At 51.6% G+C, this 21,132-nt stretch overlaps 1 protein-coding gene across 5 annotated transcripts in view; it reads right to left on the bottom strand.

Annotated features, from left to right (window-relative positions):
- Nucleotides 1-19,900, bottom strand: part of DIXDC1 (DIX domain containing 1) — a 33,475-nt gene extending 13,575 nt beyond the window's left edge. For 4 of the 5 annotated variants that reach the window (XM_051638490.1, XM_051638491.1, XM_051638494.1 and 1 more), the window contains exons 1-6: nucleotides 19,726-19,900; nucleotides 8,125-8,254; nucleotides 7,721-7,846; nucleotides 7,257-7,506; nucleotides 4,962-5,069; nucleotides 304-416 (exon numbers count right to left, since the gene is read on the bottom strand). In XM_051638490.1, the coding sequence (XP_051494450.1) occupies nucleotides 304-416; nucleotides 4,962-5,069; nucleotides 7,257-7,506; nucleotides 7,721-7,846; nucleotides 8,125-8,254; nucleotides 19,726-19,785 (787 nt within the window). In that variant the 5' untranslated portion in view covers nucleotides 19,786-19,900. Of the gene's footprint in view, nucleotides 1-303; nucleotides 417-3,011; nucleotides 3,204-4,961; nucleotides 5,070-7,256; nucleotides 7,507-7,720; nucleotides 7,847-8,124; nucleotides 8,255-19,725 lie in introns of those variants that run through there. The other variant, XM_051638495.1, reaches the window with a different exon arrangement.
- Between the last annotated feature and the right edge of the window lie 1,232 nt (nucleotides 19,901-21,132).

The following is a 21,132-nucleotide window of genomic DNA, read 5'->3' as shown; positions in this document are numbered from 1 at the left end:
TTGTTGTTTTTTTTCCAATATGGCCCAAGGAGGCTGTGATGAAAGCATTCATGCTACAGCCAAAGTTATACATGATTCTTACTCCAGAGCTTTTTATTTCCCCAAGCATCATTTTGTTTTCTTCACAGACACTGCCACACCAGGGCATTACTGTAGTGCTAGAACTTCAGGGACTTCGTTTCACGTGAACTAACTCACATCACATTCTGTACATTCATTTCAGCCAGGGGGGAGCTTTTCAGCAGGTTTCTGATCCAAACAAATCCCCAGGGAAGTGGGAGCTGTAAAACACCTGCAAGGTACCTGGTTTGGTTTCTGTTTCTTCAGGGTGGCTGATCACAAGTCTTTCCCTCTCCTCGGATGGGGCTGCAGTGGATTCACTCTTGGCACTGTGGATAGGGCTGGGTGATGTGAGGCTGCAGAGGGAAGAAGAAACAGTTCTTTCTAGTGCTGACCAGTGTCATCCTCAGCTGAGATAAGTGAGTAGCAGGCAGGCTCAATGAAACAAGAAGGGGGACCACAGGAAAGCTGGGAAGGGGCTTTTCATCAGAGAGGGCAGCGGTAGGACAAGGGGTGATGGTTTTAAACTGAAAGAGGGGAGATTTAGGTGAGACATCAGGAAGAAATTCTCCACCATACAGGTAGAAAGGCACTGGAACAGGTTGTCCAGGGAGGTTGTTGATGCCCCATCCCTGGCAGTGTTGAAGGGCAGGTTGGATGGGGCTTGGAGCAGCCTGGGCTGGTGGGAGGTGTCCCTGCCCATGCAGGGGGTTGGATCTAGATGATCTTCAAGGTCCTTTCCAACCTTCACCATTCTGTGATTCTATGAATTATCTGCATCCTGGAGTAGCCATGAACACAAACGGGGCACGTGGCTCTGCCATCACCACACCAGTGGCATGGCAGGCTAACTGGTGAGTAGCACAACCTGCCTCTTCATTTTCCTTAGCAGGTTTGGGGCTGCTCACCATGGAACCCACACACTCACGGGAAGAGCACACTGCACTGAAGACCAGCTCCAAAACCATTCACAGGGAGCCTGGTGTTCACACTTCCAGCTGCACACCAAGCAGCCCAGGCATGCTGCATCTCCTGCTCCAGCTCCCAAAGGCAGCACTTCACTAACTTGGAATTCCAAGGGCTAAATATCTTCCAAAGTCAGGCACCACTCTCTGCCTTCACAGGGCAAAGAACTCCTCAGAGTACCAACATATTTTCACTGTAGCCATCTCAGCTGAATGCAAGGGTCAAGCAATTTATTTTTTTTCTTCCAAGAAATTCTTCCTAAATGCATCACCCAGACAACACCAAGAGGTGGCTGAAGCTCACTGACCCTTTCAATGTACCCCTGAAGTCGCAGGGACTAATCCTTGCAAGTGTGAGCAGGAGTTAATTTTTCATTCTCCCCAACACAGAAAACAAAGGACAGAGAACAAAAAGAAAACAGTGTGGAAATAATAGAATAGGCTTAGGAAAAGAAAAAAAAACAGTGGCTCTGACAGCTTGCCTTCCACATCTTCCCAGGGCTGCTGCTACATATTCCACAGCTCCCACAGACTCAGCAAAGCCTTGCAATAGATATGGAAATGACTTGCAGCTCCTGTCTGGTCCACTCCCACAGCCAGTGCTGGCCTACTTCTCATTTATATTGCAGACCCTCGAGCAGACTACATAGATTTCCACCACGTTCAAGGAAAAGATGAATGCAACCTGCTAAGTGAAAGAAATCTCCATCTTCCCATGTGGATCCCTAACAGCTCCAGTGCCTCTTCCTTCTTGCCCAAGCAGGGTGTGCAGGATTGTTACAGGGGTCCAGGCCACCTGGCTTGAATTTACCCTCAGGAAGACTTAACTCCATCCCAGCAGCCCCTCCTTGCACACTGTGTGCACAACACTTGTAACCAGCCCCCTGCCCCTGCTTGTCACTGAAGGAGTGCACAGCATTGCATTAAAAAAATCATTGCTTGGGAGCCTAGAGGGTACTTTGGGGTTTGCACTAAATAAGGGTCAGAGGAAAGGATGCAACTTTCCAACAGCACAGGGACAAAGAGCGAGCCCAGCTGATCTAACAGGTCCAGTAACTCAGAAGGATGTTACTTCCTGCTAGGAAGAGATCTCTAGACTCTCAGCTGATGCTCTGAATATGCCACCATCCTCACACGGCCACTGAGAAGTGCCCTGCTGGTCCTGACCCACACAGAAGATGAAAAAATAAATAAATGAGGTGTTCCAGAAAAACAGTATTAGCACATGCTGGGTGTGAAGGTGGTGAAATTGAGGGGTGGGCAAGAGCAGGGAACTGGAAAGAAGAAGGAGAAAAAAAAAAAATGGGGATACAGAGCCTGGAAATAACAGTCTCCTCCTCCAAAGTCTGCTCCTCTCAGCACTGGATCTACAGCCCAAAGCAAAGGCAAAAGATCCCAGCTAGGGCAGGGGCTAAACAGTCCCTGCAGGTCCCCACAACACAGACAGGCTTACAGATAATTACTTAGGCATTCCTGTGTCCACGGTCCCCTTTCCAGGCTGCTTCCCTATTTTAAAAAGGCAGTGGGTTCACATGGCATGACTGACATCATCTCCAGCATTGCAAGCAGTGAAAGAGCCACCGAGATGCACTCGGGTGAAGCAGCAGCACAGCTCAGGTTGCCTCACACATTATGCCATCAAATTAATGCTGGAAACATTTCTGTGGCTTTTCTCTCAGCCACCAAACCTGTCAGAGTACGGAATATCCACTGACCTAATTTGTCCTTTAAAGCACATAACAATTCCTGACCAAAACATGCAGAAAAAAAGCCCTGGGAAATTAAAGCTATTGAAGACGTTTACGATGCAAAACTGTTCCACTTTATTCCTTTCACCAGCTGATTTCCTAACCCACCTCCTTCCTCCACCGAGCCCCAGAGCTGCCAGTGCCTGCACAGCCAAGGTTTTAGGGCAGCAGCCCCCGGGATGGGCCCGAATTCCCACAGCTGGAACACACACGAATGACAACGGACACGGTCGCTCACCATTTGACCTGCTTCCCTCCCATGATCCCACTTCCAGCCTCACACAATCCTCTTCCCGGGCAGCCTCAGGATCCCGGCTACACACACACGTCCCTCCACATGCCCGGGATGCGCTGCAGAGGACGCCAGCTCCTCAGGAAAGATGTGCTTCCCACCAGCCGGGAGGGATCCGCAGCAGGAACAAACAAACAAACAAACAAAACAACCCCCGGGGTCCGTGCAAGGAGCCGTCGGGGGGCAGAGCAGCCCCCCCCACACACACACACAGGCGGATTCCAGAGTCAGGGAATTCGGCAGGAGCCACAGGCAGGCTGCAGGTTTTTCCTCCGGGCTTGTTTGTCTCCTCCCGCTGCATTTGGCTCAGCGGTGGTTGTCAGGGCCAGCCCTGCCAGCCGGGGATGCTCCTCAGCCCATCCTGCCCCCCCGGGCTGGCAGCACCTGCCGCAAGATGCCAGCCCCGCAACCGGGGAGGGGGAAAAACAAGCCGCTTGCTCTGCCGGCAGGAGATTCCCGGCTCTTCCCGGCTGGGATGCGGCTCTTCCCAGCCCCCGGCACGATTCCCCTCCAGCTCCCTCGCGATCTCCAGCTCCTCTCCCTGCCGGCTGTGCGAGGCAGAGCCTCTCCCGGAGAGGGGAGGGAATGCTGCTGGGAGGGGAGGGGAGAGGGAGGGGGATGCGGGGCTGGGAATCCGTCGGATTTGGGGCGAACGTTCCATCCGTCATTTCAGTTGCTTTTTGTCCCCGGGAATGCGGGGCACTTCAGGGAGTGGGTGCAGAAGGGAGGGGATGCTGGGCAGGGATGCTGCCCTGGGACGGGCAGCACCAGCAGGGGGGTGGGCACTTCAGAGCCACACCTCACTGATAAGAGTGCTAAGAATCAAAATATAGTGCAAAGAATCAAAATATAGTGCAAAGAATCAAAATATAGTGCAAAGAATCAAAATATAGTGCAAAGAATCAAAATATAGTGCAAAGAATCAAAATATAGTGCAAAGAATCAAAATATAGTGCAAAGAATCAAAAGGGTTTTTTTTCTCCCAGCCAGTTCTCCCAACTCAGCTCCTACATCCCCCTCTGGAAGGAAAGGGAAACAAGCATCTTGTTTTCACCAGCAGGCTGGAGGAGCTGGAGGCCAGCTTGCTCCTGGTTTGTGGAAGTGTTTAAAAGAAACGTAGATGTGGAGCTTAGTGACATGATTTAAGCACTGAGTGGGTAAATCAGGTTGTGGAAGGGGGGTTTAGCTTATGGTCTTGATAATCTTCAAGGCCCCCTTCCAACCAGGATGATTCTAGGATTCTTTGGGGAGACCAGTGATGGTTCACAGGAAGATTCTCACCATATGATGTCCTATCAGCAAGGAGATCATTGGTACCAAATGGCAAGATCATTCATGACATTGTGGGGAAAAGCAAAAAGACATCAGAGCCCACAGCAACGGTCTGGCAATCCAGTGTGGGGGAGAAGAGCACCCCAAAGCCTGCAGCTACCTAAACACCGAGGGGTGAGGGCAGGGGGCAGCAGGTTTCACTCGAAGCTGCAGTCCAAGGGTCGGCCCCCAAGCCCTGTGACATTCACCAGGAGATCCTGTTGCCAAGGCCAGATTTTTTACATCTCCCCCTGGAACGGCAGCTTCCGAAGTGCTCTCTCTGCTGACATCCTGTGGAGGCAGAGCTCCAGCACCGGCCCAGACGAGCTCCCACACTTCCAAACATGTGGGTTTGGATTCACAGACACAACCTCACAGCAAATTCTGGGGATAAGGACAAATTATCGCCTTTTTTTTTTTTTTCTTTTTTCCCTCCTCTGCTGGGCCAAGTGACCTGAATTCTCAGGTGCACCGAGGCTTGTTTGTCCTATGGAGCATCAAATTGGCCTGAGGAATCCTCTGGAGATACCCTGGCTGCTGAGAAACTGTCCTGAGGGGACACATCTTGGCAATAAAGCTCCTTACCTGGAAGAGTGGGGCTCCAGTGGCATGTTCTGCTGCCCTTCATACTGCTGCACCAGGGCCCGGACACTCCAGTAAGGGTTTTCAATCTCCTCATCCATGCTGCTGTTTCTGGAGATAATAATCATAAAATAAGGGAAGCCCCACCTGATAGGACCTCCTTGTCTCCAAGAGAGGAGGGAGGGAAGATAAGGAGGGCAGGTAGGGAGGAGGGGACGGCCAGAGAACTGCCAACTCAGACAATTCTCCCATCAGGGAGCTCCATCCCATCGTGGGGAGAGGGAAACACAGGCAAGCAGGGCCTGCCCTTTCACACCAGTCCCTAGTTCTGTGACTAGAAACCTCCAAAGGCTCTGGCAAGGCAGGGAGAAGAGGAGGATTTGCAAACAGCACAAGGTCTGGCTTTCCTGAAGAACTCCTGGCACGAGGTCTTTGCAGGAGAAACCTTTAACATTCGATTTTGCAACAAAATTCACCATTTCAACCTCATTTCCCAGCTGCTTCCCGGGCACTCCCTTCAGCCAAGATAATACTGGCAAAGGACCTTCAGCTGTGCAGACTAAACCCCCCATGGACCACCTGACTGCCAGTTAAAGGTCAGCACTATTATTATCACCCACACAGCACCTTTTGCAAGGGTGAAAGGTGCTTTTTGGAGCTGCACATCCCTTCTGTGTATGGATCATCTCCCCTCATGATGCCAGAGTTCTCCAGAGGGCTCCAGGGAGCCACTGGGCTGCCTCAGCTGATGAGCAAGCCTTATACTGGGGTGAACAGCAGGGCAGGAGACAAACTGGACTGATGCAACAGGCTCAGTGCCTCCATCCTGGAAGTCACTGCTCCTGGTTCTGGAACCAGCCCCTCTAGTTAAGAATTTATTCCTGCTTCAGCTGAAATGCCCACGTCTCCCAGGAGGCAGCACCAAGAAGGGGCACTGGGCCCAGCATGAAATCAGGAAAATGGGGCAGCAGAGTCTCCTCTGGCTTGGCCACAAAGAGCTGCTCTTTTCCAGTCAGATAAGAGGTCCAGCAGTTATTTTGCTGTAAAATCTGAAGAACCTGGGACACCTGCAGTCCCCAACACGAGGCAGCCAGACTAAGTCAGTGCTCCCCTTGGTTAGGGGGCAATATCCACTTATTTCATTTATCTATTATCTCTTTAGGCTTCCGAGAGGCAGCAGTGGGTTCTCTCCATCTGTTTGCACAACAGCAGAGCTTCCTTACACCAGGAATTGTCAGGGGAAAGAGAATCAGAGAATGCCAGGTTGGAAGGGACCTCAAGGATCATCTGACCCAACCTTTCTAGATAATAATGTATTTTAAATGACATCCCAGCACCCTGTCAAGCTGAGTCCTGAAACTGTCCAACGCAGGGGAATCCACCACTTCCCTTGGGAAGTTATTCCCACATCCCACTGTTCTCATGGTCCCTCAGGAGGTCATTCCCATCTCCCACTGTTCTCAGGGTCACTTGGAAGCTTATTCCCATGTCCCACTGTTCTCAGAGTCCCTCAGGAGGTTATTCCCATATTCCACTGTTCTCAGGGTCCCTCAGGAGGTCATTCCCACATCCCACTGTTCCCAGGGTCCCTCAGGAGGTCATTCCCACTGCTCTCATGGTCCCTCAGGAGGTCATTCCCACCTCCCAGTGTTCTCATAATCCCTCAGGAGGTCATTCCCATGTCCCACTGCTCCCAGGGTCCCTCAGGAGGTCATTCCCACATCCCACTGTTCCCAGGGTCCCTCAGGAGGTCATTCCCACATCCCACTGTTCCCAGGGTCCCTCAGGAGGTCATTCCCACATCCCACTGTTCCCAGGGTCCCTCAGGAGGTCATTCCCATCTCCCACTGTTCTCAGGGTCACTTGGAAGCTTATTCCCATGTCCCACTGTTCTCAGAGTCCCTCAGGAGGTTATTCCCATATTCCACTGCTCTCATGGTCCCTCAGGAGGTCATTCCCATCTCCCACTGTTCTCAGAGTCCCTCAGGAGGTCATTCCCATATTCCACTGTTCTCAGAGTCCCTCAGGAGGTCATTCCCATATTCCACTGTTCTCAGAGTCCCTCAGGAGGTCATTCCCACTGTTCCCAGGGTCCCTCAGGAGGTCATTCCCACTGTTCCCAGGGTCCCTCAGGAGGTCATTCCCACATCCCACTGTTCCCAGGGTCCCTCAGGAGGTCATTCCCACCTCCCCCCCATCTCTCAGGGTGACGAACTTTCAGCATCCGTTTTACAGGACCCCGTGTCCCCCCGCCGAGGTGCAGCAGCCGGGCTGGCAGCAGCAGGAGCAGCTCCTCACCTGTGCCTGAGCCTGAGCCCGTCCCGGCCGGAGCGCAGCGCGTCCCGCCGAGCCTCGGCCAGGGCTGCCACCGCTCCCTGCGCCGCCGCCGCCGCCGAGCGGGCTCCGCGCTGGCCAGGGCTTGCTGGGCAGCTCTTCCCCACCACTCCAGCAGGGCTGTGGCTCCCTGCTCTCCCCGAGCCCGGCTTGAAGTGGGCAGCCAAGGCCAGGATCAGCCTCATGATGGATTTCAAGTTCCCATCGACAATCTCTGCAAGACACAAGGGTGTCAGCGCGGGGCTCCACCACGGCCGCCTCCGACCCGCACGGGGAAGCCCCACAGGGTCAAGAGCACAGCATCATCCCGCCCCAAACCTGCTGCCAAACCACCAGAGGAAGAAACCCAGGCTCTCCCACAAACCTCATCTAAACGCCTTGCCTGTTTGCTACCGAACACGTTCAGAACCAGGCCTCCCACCACAGACCTTTCGCTGACGTCTGATGCATCCGGATCTTCTTGGATGCCACAAACTGCAAGACTTTATCCACATTTTCCCTCATCTCCTGCTGGCTGGTGGGGTTGACCTGAATGCCATTGAGCTTCTCCCCAGCTAAAAGGAGAGGAAAAAACACTTTACACTGGAGAAGAACTGCATTGATTCCAGCACCTCTGTTCTAAGTGCTAAAACTTCAAGAGAATTGCATTTATGATTTGCTTAATAACTGTTTTCTTTTCAAGTCACTCCTCCCCAACCCCCCCCCCCCCAAGCTCTGACACCATCACTAACATCTGCCAGGGTGGCTGACAGATGCCAGTGCCAAGGCCAGCCTCTTCTACACAAGATCTAAAGCTGCAGGATGAAAAATAGTGCCAGATGGCATTACTGACCTACAATCTCAATGAGCAAAGCCAGAACGACTCCATCTCGGAGATCTTGTCTCAGGTCCTGGACTGGCTTTGCTGTTGGCTTCTTCTTCAGCTGGGAATTCACCCAGGCCACATATGTCTGTAGCTGTTGCTGAAAATAGACAACAAAGTGCTTGCACGTCACTGCCCTTCCAGGGGGAAGCTGCACAGCTCTGATTCTGTGATTCTCTTTCATCTTCATTCAACTTCGTTGCCTTTTGCCCTTTGCAAACACCAGTGGGCTCAGCCCACAGCCTGCTGAGCACTGGCTGGCAGCCCTGCACCCTGGGCTGCTGCTCCCTCCATGCCAAGAGGAGCAAGCAGGCAGCAGGACAGGACCTTTATGTGGCTCCTAGCTCAGGGTGGTGCCAAACCCACGCTGGCATCCCCTCATTTTCAGTGCCAGAATTCACAGCTTTTGTTATCCCGTCCACACCGTTTTCTTCCAGGCATCAAGAAAGCAGAGAACTCACAATGCAGAAGAACCCCAGTGTGATTTCCCACTCAACTGTACCACCTACCAGAAGGAACAACCAGGATAGATCTCCTGGAAGAGACCACAGCTTCCCAGCACAGCTCATGTGTAACAAACAGCCCCTGGAGCAGGGAAGAGGCTCCCTGTTGTGCAGCCCCCTTCCTCCAGCTCCTTGGAGCTGCAGCAGCAGCATTTCTAGTGGCCCATTTTCTATTTCTGTACCTGTGGGAAGTTGGTTTGCTGCAGCATTTAACACCTGCAAGAGCTGAGAGCAAGGAGCACAGCCTGCCCAGCAGGTCCTGCTGGATGCTGCTCCATAGGCACGTGCACACCAGGGGAAGACCAAGGGAAGCTGAAGCTTCTGGGCAGCGTGAGGACCCATCTGGCACAAGTGACTGAAAGGCAAAGAGCATCTTCACATGACCTTCCCATCCCCCTCCCAGGAGCACTTCCAGGAGCACTGGTAACACTGCAACCCCTTTGGGCAGGGTTGGAATGGTACATGGAGGGGAAACAAACTGATCCAGTTACAGGATTACCTCTCTTTTCACTAAGCTTCCCATTATTCTGCCCATGCAGCAGGTTTTAAGTCTCCATTCCATATTATCTCAGCAGTGTCAGTCAGAGTTGATGTTTTTACAGCCCATCAGAGCCACAGTTTGATCACAGCTTCACTCTTAATGATCATGACACAGGAAATCCAACTTTAGTCCCACCACGGTGGGGTCTGCTGGCTCAGAAAGGTGCCTGGACCCATGTTCAGCCAGTTCTGCTCCCTCAGCAGAGCAGAGGAGCCCAGGGGGCTGCCTCATGGCTTTTGGGAAAGAAAAGGAAGCAGAAGTGGCAGATGTGATGCAGATTTCCTGGAGCAGCCCCAGCCTGCCAGGGGGTTGGATCTGCAAGCTCCTCTCTGGCTGCCTTGGCAATGTTGAGGGTCAGTTTTGCCTGCCCAGTTTCAGGGCTCTTTTCTACTTCATGCAACCAGGCACCATGGAGACTCAACAAGCCTTCACTTTACCCCTCTTGCCCAACCCAGTCACCCTGTGGCGATTTCCAGCAGAGCAGTGGGAACTCTTGCCAGCTGCAAATAGCACCCCCACCTCTTCCAGTTCTATTTTAACTGCTCACCTGCTCACCAAGGCTCAGTCCCAACAGCCCAGTGCCAGCACAGCCATGAACTTTCTACTGCACTGACTCAATAAACTTTAATTTCTTCAAACAAGTACCAGAGAGAAGAGGTAGGTTTGTTTACAGCAACCACTACAGGAAGATCTAGATTCAGAACTAAAGATCCACCAAATGGGCTTGCAGCATGAAAACCACAATCTGAAGTCATTCAGGGGAAATAATCTCATCCCAGTTGTGTTTACTACCTTGTTGTCATTTTTCCAATCACTTTGCAAAGGTCTAAATTATTACATTGCACTAATGCCAGCAGGGCACAGCCCCTCCCAGCCCACAGAAAATGTGCCATTTTTGTAAGAGTCTCTGTGGTTCTTCCATTCACTCCTGTTTTCACTCAAAAGAAAAAAAAAACAACAAAACACAGACCAGTTTGTTTTCTGTTTCTTGCCCCTGAACCCTCTTCATGCCTCACGAGAAAACATTTTTGGCAAACTTTTAGCTTCTATCTCTGAAAAGCCTAAGAATGTTTACATTGTTATTATTAGGGGGGGGAATCACTCCTAAATCCCAGTGCATTTACATTTTAAACCACGATTGTTAGAAGGGAGGATTTTGAGGCAGTGGAATGTGGATGTCACCATTATAAAGTGATTTCACACCAGTGGCACTGCAGGCTTATACTCCACTAGCAGATTTAGCTGTTTGGCTCATTGGTTTTGCCTTTTTTTTCCCCCCCCCCCCCTCCACTAAAGCATCAGATTTTCCTGCAGTTCAGACAGTTGGGCTGAGCAGCACTTCCTGATTTTGCATCCAAAAAAACTAGAAGTTCTGAGGACTGGGACTGCAGCAAAGCTGGAAACCCAGGGAGCAGGCTGGCTCTGCTGGCAGCTGAGGTGAGTGGGTGGCTGAACTTACCCAGAAAATTACAAGAGATAAAAGTTTAGTGACCTAAAAAAAAGGCAAAGCACTGTTAACTGCAGGAAGGAACAAAGCCTCTGAGCTGCTCAGCAGAAATCCCAACAGCATTTTTTTTTTTTTTTGAGCTAGAGAGTCAAAAATGCTTTGCTTCCCCCCTCTCTGACTTCCCCATCAGCTGATGGAAACTGAGCAATAATAAGGACACTGCAGGTCTTACCTTCAAGTCCTACACCCCCTTGATCAGCCCCAGGTTCAGTTTAATGAGGCAGAACTATATTTAAAAAAAAGGAAACCACTTATTTCAGTCCCTCAGAATGCCATTTGTTCAAAGCCCCAGACATGCCTCGATTCCAAGCAGAACAGCCCTAAGTACTCCCACACTTGCTGCTTGGAGACACATCATTCCTGGGAGGTACTCCAGGTACCCTCTTCCAGCACAGGGAGCACAAAGGTTTCCTAGGATGTATTCTGCCACAGGAACAGCAGCTCCACACAGCCTGGTCCACCCCACAAAAATACCCCCTTGCCTCTGCTTGTCACTTCCCCACAGAAATACACCCCAAACACATGTGCCATCAGCACTTCTGGCTGCTGGCACCACAGCTCCATGTGTGCCCCAGCCAGTCTCACATGGGTCTCAGCTCTTCTTAGTCAACAAGACTCCAAGGAGGAAAGAAAGGAGGTTGGGAACAACCCAGGAGGTAGAGGGGACATCTCAGCAGTGCTCCTCCTCTCCTTTTCCAAGACTGTCCCCACAGTGGTTTCACCCAGGACAGGACATTTTGTGCCTTCTACATAATTAACAGAGACACTAACCCCAGAGACAGAGCAAGGAGAACAAACCCAGAGGATGAAAGGAAGCAGAGTGAGCCTTTGTGCCAAGGAGGCTGGCCCCAGTATTCCCCCAAGCCTGCTCAGATCTTATGCTCCAACATCTGCTGACATTCCTAGCACTCCTCTCTGGTGTTCTGTTGAGGAGCAAGATCCCCTGGGACCTGTTCCACCACCCCCTGGGATGCTGCAGCTATGCTCCTTCAGCTTCTTCAGAAGCTCCAAGAGGTTGAACCCATCCCTAGAGCTTCCCTGGGTCAGTTTATAGCCTGGGATGGCTACACCCAAGAGCAGGGATATGGGCTCAGGCAGGGAGCAGCTTTTGCTGTTTGGTTTATCCTCCTCCTTCATAAGAGTTGGATAATTAGCTGAATAATTCATACATCAGCCACGCAGGAGTTTTCTGCTTCTCCCTGCATTTTTGTTTGAGCTTCTGTTCAGCCACATCTCAGACTCCCTGGGGCTCACACTGCTCTGCTCCTGCACCAACAGCTCTTTCAAAACCAGGATTTTCAGAAGAAAAACAAACCAGCCTGGTCTAAGATTCACCGCGCAGAGCACACATTACGAGGCTTACAGTGGGGTTAAGCTTAATCCTATTTATATTAGCACAGCTTTGTGTTCCAAAAAAAGGGCAGGTTTACCTGTGCCTTGCAGTGGGAAGAGCAGCTCCCTTACCTGGAAGGAGCTGGAGCCCAAGTTGCTTCAGCTCCCAGGCAGACCATTGCAGGGAGCTTCTCTCCAAGCCACTCTGGAAGCCTTAGAAGATTTTGCAGGGCAGGAGGTGGTTTTTTTAAGCAAGGTATTAGGGGCCACCTGCAGCTGGAAGGTGTTTCCCAACTTCTGCTGGCAAATGGCAGCTTAGCACCGCAGCAAAAGCAGCACAGCCCACAGCAGGAATTCACTCTGGCTCCCTTTTCCAGCAAGAAAGGGCCTCTGACCCACTGGCTGCAGGAAAACTGCTGCAGGGCTCAGGAGCATCTATATATCCTGGTGCCTCCAATTGCCAGGCAATGATACCCAGGAGGAAAACACCTTTTTCTCAGCAGCTTTAACCTCTTACTGATCACCACAATTAAGTGTCATTATCTAGTAATTTCCACAGGTGGAAGAAAAGCAGCAGCTCTGCTGCAAATCTCCTGCCAGTGTCCTTGCTATTCTCATGGCCCCAGTGCAATTCACCACCTGCTGCCCAGGGCTCACGTTTCCCCCTTCCCACCCACCCACCCAGCCACCCACCCAGCCAGCCCAGCTGACAGCAAATGCAGGCAGGTCCCACTGCCCTGAGGTGCTTCTCTCTTCTGTATCACCAGTGCACCTACTGGACAAGGTTTGTTTTCACCTCCTCTGAGCTTAGGCTCAGTTGCAAGTTTTGAAGTTGCTCAAGTCTCCATTCCTGGACAAAATCATTCCTGAGCAGGCAGATGCCCTCAGAGGGCCTGACCTTGCTCTGCTACAGGAGACTCCCATGGCCCTCTCTGCTCCTAGGAAGAGATTCCTTTTCTCCATTCATTTGATGAACTCGAATCTATCCTTATTGTTGCATTAATCAGCCTGGAAGAATAATTTTTCTCATCATCTTTGCTTTTCCTCCATGCCCTGTGGATTCTGCCCAAGCACCAGGACTAACAAGGTCAGGAACAAAAGCCCTCATGCTCTGAGGTTGGTCCCAGCATGAAAGGCATTAAGTGTCCTGTCTGTCCCCAGTGTCTGTGGCAGCAAAGCTCAAAGGCCACCCTAATTGCATCAGGATGTCATGGTTAAGGCCCTGTGTGATTTCTAAGCTTTCTGACATTACCTTAATTAGATGGGAGCTGTAATTTTCCATCCAGTGTTCCTCCAGTTCCATTTTTGAGAAAGAAAGACTGAGAAATCTCACTTGATTGTTTGAGAAGGCCTTTGTGGGAGCAGAAAATAAAAACTCACAAGCAAAGAAAACGTTGCTCTGCTCTCAGAGCCAGCAGAATTTGCCCCCCCCCCAAAAAAAAGAAACCCCTGCTCCTTAAATGTGATTCAGGCTGTGTAATGTATTGAGATTAACTCCTGATGCATCCAAGAGTGAAACCCACCCAATTATGACCAGGGTGATGCCAGAACAACCATTTGCACCCACAGGACTCCTCTTTCATAAAACTCTTCCTTTAAAGCAGGAGGTGTAATTTCATTCAAAATAACTTCTGCTCTGATCTGTATTTTCCCACTCTCCTATAAACAGCCTGTCTGAAGCACAGGAGATGACTCAGTACAGCAACCCAGTCTGGAAAAGGAGGCACCCATGCAATCCAGTGCACAGCAGGAGCCAGAAATAGTGTGTGAGCTGCAGACCAGGAGCTCCTTAACCCTTCTCCCTGGTCTCAGTGAAAATAGGGACATTTCCAACACTCTGACACGTCTGGACCAGGATTGTTCACTGCTTTTCTGAGACCCAGAAAGAAGGATTACCCTGAAGTCTGAATGGAATTGTAGCCAGCACATGTTTTTAAAACTTCTAAGATCAATTTCAAAGACTCAAAAGTGCAAACTTTGCCACAGGGGGGTGTTTTTGTGAGGGGCACCTACATTTTGCCAGTCACTTTCGTAACACCACACACAAGCATCCTCCCTGGAATGAACCTGTTTTCTACCTACACTTCCTTGACCTCCAGCCTCCTGTTTGCAGAAGTCCTGGGGTTACTCACCAGACCTTCCACAGCCACAGGGGCTGTTCTGTGCACCCTTTATGACCAGAAATCTGAAGAGGGAATCTGTTCCTTAGACAAATTCACTGTCACTGCAGGCAGCAGCTACTCCAGAAGTCTACCAGACAGAACAGAATGTAAAAGGACTCTTGGATGGATTCAAAGGATGGATTCCTTTGAATCACCTGTCAGATTTCCACACCCCAAACTGTCACTGCCATTCGAAGCCAAAGTTGCTGCTGTTAGGGATAATTTCTGACACTTCTGCAAGATCATAGAATCATGGAATGGTTTTGGTTGGAAGGGACCTGAAAAATCATCCAGTTCCAACCCCCTGCATGGGCAGGGACACCTCCCACCAGCCCAGGTTGCTCAGAGCCCCATCCAACCTGCCCTTCAACACTGCCAGGGAAAGATGTTTCAGTGTCTCTGCAGTTTCCCCAGTCTGGCATTTTGAGACCCTTTGCTCACACAGGCAAAAAGCTGAGCCACAAGAGATCTCTCACTGTAAATTGCCAGTAATTTGGAACACATGATTCACCCTGAATTTCCAAATGGTTCCACTACACCCAAACAAAGTCTAAGGTCTGTCAGAACAACTTGCACTGAGACATTCCCTGATGTTTCAGGGAAGAAAAGGAGCATTGTTCCTTCTTGAGCAGAGGGCAGTCAGCAGCCCTGCAGAGACAGGGAGAAGCAGCTTTGTGGAGAGCCTGAGCACACAGGGGGGGTGCTGAGCAGAGCTTGCTGCTCACTAGGACCTTTTGTATGAAGAAAACGGGAAGGGACACCCAGTGAGGTCGCCCAGGGCACTGAAGGCACAGTTAGGACACAGAGTCTGTTCCTGCAAGAGACTCCCTGGGAAGCTGGCAGCCTGCTCTGCCTCCCTGTGCCTCAGTTTCTAGCTCTAAAGCAGCTGCTCTGGTTGGTGAAACACTGTCCTGCCAACAAACCCGTGCCAGCTCCGGGACAGCCCTGCTCTGCAGCAGCTGAGCGCCCAGCGGAGGCACACGGTGAACCTTGGGCAGGGACTGAACCCTCACTGCTCAGCCCCTCATCCTACAGAGCAGCAAACACATCCCTCCCGGGCCAGCTCGTCCTGCTGCTGGCTAGGAAAAACAGGTAAGAAGTACCTCTCCTTGTGAGAGCTCCCAGCTGAGTTTCCTTGTGTCTGTACTTATGTCTGGACCTGCTCAGGCATGTTTTGTGTCTCTGCTTAGCAGGATGACCGTGCAGCAGCTGCCCAGTGTCTTGCAGACCAGACAGGCAACCTGGCAAGGTTCAGGTGGCCCTTCAGACCCCAGCCTGGCCAAGCCTTTCACCAGAGCTGCCTGACCATCCCCTGGCTGGAGCAGTGCAGAGCAGGTCTAACATCCTGGCGGGCTCATATACCAAAACCAAAGCTGATGTGAAATGAGGCTCACAAGACTGTGTGGAAACCAGGAGCATCCCTGAAGAGCTTCATGTCTTTTAGTGAAGCCTGGGGCTCTGAGGTGTTCAGATGGGCTGGTCCTAATGGGCTGAACTGGCTGAGGGAGACAAGCCAAACCAGCTCTCTGCATAGGGAATCCTATTAGCTGTAAATAGCACCCAGTGCAGGGAGATGGTGAGGGCAAGTTTCTTCTGCTAAGATCAGAGCAGCAGAGAGGTTTTCATCCCAGATCATGCATGTTACACCCAGGGGGACAGAGCGGCTGCCAGAAGAAGGCAGTAGCAAGTCCATCCTGGCAGCAAAATCATCTCAGCCAGAAAAGCAAACCAAAATCAAAGGCAGGTCATTCTCCCCAGCAACAACTTAGCTCTTACAGACAGGATCATGGAATCTTAGGGGTTGGAAGGGACCTGGAAAGATCCCCCAGCCCAACCCCCCTGCCAGAGCAGGGTCACCCAGAGCACATCACACAGGAACGTGTCCAGGTGGGTTTGAAAGTCTCCAGAGAAGGAGACTCCACAGCCTCTCTGGGCAGCCTGTCCCAGGGCTCTGTCACCCTCACAGGAAAGAAGTTGTTTCTGATATTCAGATGGAACCTCCTATGCTCCAGTTGGCACCCACTGCCCCCTGTCCTGTCACTGGACATCACTGAACAAAGCCTGCTCTGTCCTCCTGACACTGCCCTTAATGTATTTGTGAACATGGATGAGGTTGCCCCTCAATCTCCTCTTCTCCAAGCTCAAGAGACCCAGCTCCCTCAGCCTTTCCTCATCAGGGAGATGTTCCACTCCCTCCATCATCTCTGTGGCTCTGCTCTGGACTCTCTCAAGCAGTTCCCTGTCCTTCTTGATGCCATCTAACCATCTCAACTCCACCATCAGCAAACCTTGAAGAGCAAGGGAGAGAGGTTGTAGGTGTGGGAAAGCCAGGAACTGCCCATGGCAGGTGTCACTCAGCTGAGAACCCAGGGAAAATGGGACATGAAGCACTTGGGGAAGGGGCAGGAGCTTGAGAAGGAGAGGACAGGGAGCCCTGCCTGCCCTGCACCACCCCCTGCATGCACCCTGCTGGGAGCAGCAGCTCTCACACTGCAAAGCATCTGGGTGTTTCCCCAGGTAGATAGAGCCTTGTGTGGCAGCCTTGCCTCCCACTTTGCTTCTGCTGGGACACCCTGGTTCCAAAAACAAGCTCTGCCTGGGTTCTTAGAAGTTCACTGCCATTTCAATCCCTGGAGAGGAGCCAATCCTGACTGTACCTGTACCCTCAGAGGGGAAAGCCCAGCTATTTCAAATGACTCATTGCACACAAGCCACTACATAACTAAGATTGCCAGAGGAAATGATTTTCCAACTTGAACAACAGAAGGTGTATTATTGCTAAAATCCACACACATTAATGTCTCGGAGCTGTCAGGCCCATTTCTGACACGTTTCTGTGGACCCCATCTGTTGTAAAGGACAGAAGTGGGAGTGCATGTCTCAGATAAACTGCATTTTCCCCCAAAGGGTTGTCAGGCCCTGGTGCAGTCCCCATACCTGGAGGGATTTAAAAGACCTGTAGATGTGGTGCTGAGGGACAGGGACTAGCACTGGACCTGGCAGTGCTGGGTTAATGGTTGGATTCAATCATCTTAAAGGTCTTTTCCAACCTAAATTATTCTATGATTCTATTCTATGATCCTCAAGGAGACAGAACAAGGTGAGGCCACGTGGACACAGAGGAGACCCTGCCCTCCATAGTTTCCTTGCACTCTAAACTACTTATTTCAGCAGCCACCCGTTGCCATGCCCCATCCAGCTCTGGGACTGAATGGTTTGGCTTCCTCAGAGCTGGGGAAGCCTTAACAATCAGCAGGGAAGCATCTCCAAGGCAGGAGAATCCACTAAAGAGGGAGAGAGAGGAGCTGCCTGATGCCCTCAGGGGAGTTGGCTTCATTTCCACATCAGACAGGAGCCATCCTGCTTCAGGTGCCTGCAGGTGACACTGTCCACAACCTTCTTGGACTCTGAAAGAAAAGGGAAATGCACTGGCCTGACCCTGGAATTTCTTTGGCTCCTCTTAGTAGCGTGTGATGATGCTGGCCCTGGGGAAAGCACCAATCTACTGGGTGCTCTGTGAAGCAGAATGGCATGAGCTGCAGAGGGGACAACTCTGCTGCATTCCCCATGCCCACCCAGGAGATAATGAGGCATCATGATGGGGTGGCCCTCAGCCAGCAGCACGGATGGAGAGGGCACAGGAGGCAAAGCAACCGAAGAAACTTGCCCGTTGCATCGTGGCTGTGCTGGGTAACTCCTCAGGATTATTGACCAGAGGTGCAAGATTGAGACACACAATCAGTGACCTCAGAGAAACTGGGACTGGCTCTAGGTCCCAAGCATCCTTAGGGTTGCACCTGAGATTTGCACACACACCAGGAGCTTGCTGGCAACTTATGGACTTGTGGACATTCATGCAGAGATTTGGGAAGCGTGTCCTTGTGTTTCCAGGTATCTAAGCACCCAAAAAGCCACCTGGCTAGAAGAGATGCTCCATCCAAAGAGCAGACACTGAATCAGCAAGGCAACTCCTGCTGGTGTAGAATTCAGTCTGACTTTTTGAATCCATTTTTATACACCAACACGAGGCCCAGCAGCCACTCACTTCCAGCCTTCCAAGCCCAGAGCGTTGGGATCAGACACCTTGGGACACTCTTTCACATTCAGGGACTTCTGTAAATAAGAGATCCCAAGTGGGAGGTGTGAGAATGAATCAGTTTTTATGGTGGGACATTTTTTTTTCCCCACAGCTGAGCAATCTGTGCATAAAACCAGACAGTCAGGGCGGGGCTGGCACTGAATGGAAAACTGTTCTTTGCTGCCATTATTAATTATACTATTAATATGCAGGTTGCTGTTACTTCATGCCAGAGAAGGATCTACCCAGAAGCAGAGGAAGAGTATCCTGAAGCAAAGCAATATCTGTGCTAGCTGAAAATGAGACTGGGATACCCTGGGGAGGAGGGGCTGAGGGATTTACAGGGTTACACAGAGCAATCAAAGGAGACCTGTGGCTGGCATGAAGCTGAGAGGCTCAAGTTTCATCCCCAGTTTGTTTTCCCCGGGCTGGCTGGGCTGCTAAGCCCAGGAGGGATGTTCATCTTCTGTGAAGAATGGAGTATGGAGGCAGAACGGGGTGGGGGGGATGAGCTTTGCAAGGATGAGGAAGCACTAAACACAAACCAAACCAAGCTGTGTGCTGAAAACCCCACACCAAGAGACTCTCCTTGCCAGCAGGTGAGAAGGCAAACAGCAGCTTCTGCTTGGTTTCAGCACGAGCACCCTCAGCTTTCCTTCCTTCTCAGCTTGCAGACAGGAAATGATGCTCCATGGTCTGCAGGATGCACGGCCAGGCCGTGGCTGCCCTGGCATTCTGTGCTGAGTCCATGAGGGTCCAACAGAACTAATCCTCTCTCCACCCTAACGAGGGGAACCGACAGCAACTGGCACCCCCCACGCATCTCCAGGCTCCCAGTCTCTGGGATTTCTTAGTCCTTCTCACTCCTTGTTTCATCAGTCTCCCCAGCAGCAGAATAAGCAAGAAAAGAAGACTTTCCAAAGTCTGTTTTCCCAACCAAGGTGAATTTCTGTGCCCGGAAGATTCAACCTACAGAACACGAGGGGTAAAAAAACAAGCAGCCAGGCAGCTCTTTGTCAGCCTCTGCCAAGAATGTGTGTCCACAAAGCAGATTTGCAGGCTTCCCAACAGCCTGCAGACACACAGACTTCATCCACCCAGCAGAGGGGCCAGCTCTAGGAAATCAGCTCTGCTCCCCAGCCTCCTTGCCCTTTGTATTATTTACTGGTCCCAGGCGCTGGGAGGAGAAGGAAAACTCGGGAGCTAAGACCAGCAGCTGTGAAACAGCCAGAAACTCTTCAGAAAGCTGCGGGTGTGCAGAGGCAGCCCCGGCTGAGCCGCCCCGCCGGGAACCAGCAGCTCTCCCACCCTCTCGCTCGTCTCTCCCCTCCTCTGCCCCCCAGAGCCCTCCAAGAGCGGAGGGACGGAACCACTCCCGAGAGGTGCTGCCCCAAGCCAGGCTGCCTTGCCCTGGGCAGCCCTGCGAGAGGCACGGGACATGCAGTTACCTCCGTGAATCCTTCCTGGAGAATATCCAGCAAGTTCCCCCTGGCCAAACAGGCCAGCATGCTCCAGCAGCCCACCGGCGGGCGCGGGTCTCAGAGGGCACGGGGCAGCTCCTCCAGCTCCGGGCAAGACCTCTTGCTGCTCCTCCTCGCAAAGACAAAGGGTGGGAGCTGCTCAGGAACCGCTCTCATCGTCCCATCTGTGCAGCCCGTGGCTGCGCGGGGACAGCCCGAGCGCGGCGCGCACTGGGCATGCTCCGGGGGGAGCTGCTGGGGGAGCCGCAGCAGGGATGTCACCCGGTTCCTATGGAAACGCTGCAGCTTTACAAGATGCAGGCTCCAGGGCTGAGTTGGGGAAAACATCTGAAACCCATTTCCAGCACAAAACCTGCTGTGTGCCAGAGGTTGTTCGCCCCCGCCGCACACAGCCAGCCCTGTGTGGTGTGGTGTGGGGGCAGGGAAGGGGCTGGGGAGCAGCAGATGCTTGTTCTGCTGGGGAAGCAAAAGGGGAGACGGTGAGAGCTGCTGCTTTAGCTCCCAGCAACCCTCCTGCAGCCCCCAGAAACCGGCAGTGAGTGCTGTCAGAGACCTGGCAGAGCCAGGAAGCTGCAAACCAGGCAACACCACAGCCAGGAATTCACACTCGAGCTGCCCTGACTGCGAAGTCAAAAGAAGGAAAACAACTGAAAACTTTCAAACTAGAATTAAATACAAAGCCCAGCAAGTTTTCTAAACAAACAATGAGAGTGTTCATTTAAGAAATGAGGTTCAAATCTCTCCAGTCTCTCAATGTTCATCTCACCTTGCAGGGAATGCCCTGGAAAAGATGGTAGTGTCTACTGTACAGTAGTGTCATCCCTGAGACATGTAGAAATGAACCTCAGCTGAACCTCCTGGGGGGACTGTGCAGAAGCTGGTTTGGCCCAGAGAGGCTATTCCAGGGGATATTCACTCAGCAGCCCAACCTGCCTGCCTGTTTGGACCAACTAAGAAAAGCTGGGGCTGATACCTGCAATTCAGGTGGACACTTTCAGTCCTGTAACCCTGTTCCAGAGCTTCTACCTGCCAGAACACCAGCAGAGTGAGAGGCAAAATGTTCTCATTACATGTGGCAGGTGCAGCTCCAGGCCTGCTGGTCATTTATTTCCCACCAGAGATCCTGTTATCAAAGATTTGCTCCTACATGGGATCTCTTATCTTCGAATCAGAATCACACTTTGACAGTGTGAATTGTCAAACAGAGACTATTTCTGGTGGCTACATGGAAAGGCAGAGCATGCTGAGCCATTCTTCTGTTCATTGTGTGCATCTCAGGTACAGGTGTGTGCTGCAAATACCTGCCAAAAATTCATTTATAGCTCTCCCACCTTTGTGTTTTAAGTTTCAGGCTTGCTTCTTGTAGCAGGAATT

This window comes from Apus apus, chromosome 22 (assembly GCF_020740795.1).
Source record: "Apus apus isolate bApuApu2 chromosome 22, bApuApu2.pri.cur, whole genome shotgun sequence".
NCBI lineage: Eukaryota > Metazoa > Chordata > Aves > Apodiformes > Apodidae > Apus > Apus apus.
The sequence above is the reverse complement of the archived record's forward strand: the minus strand, read 5'-3'. Positions and strand labels throughout refer to the sequence as shown.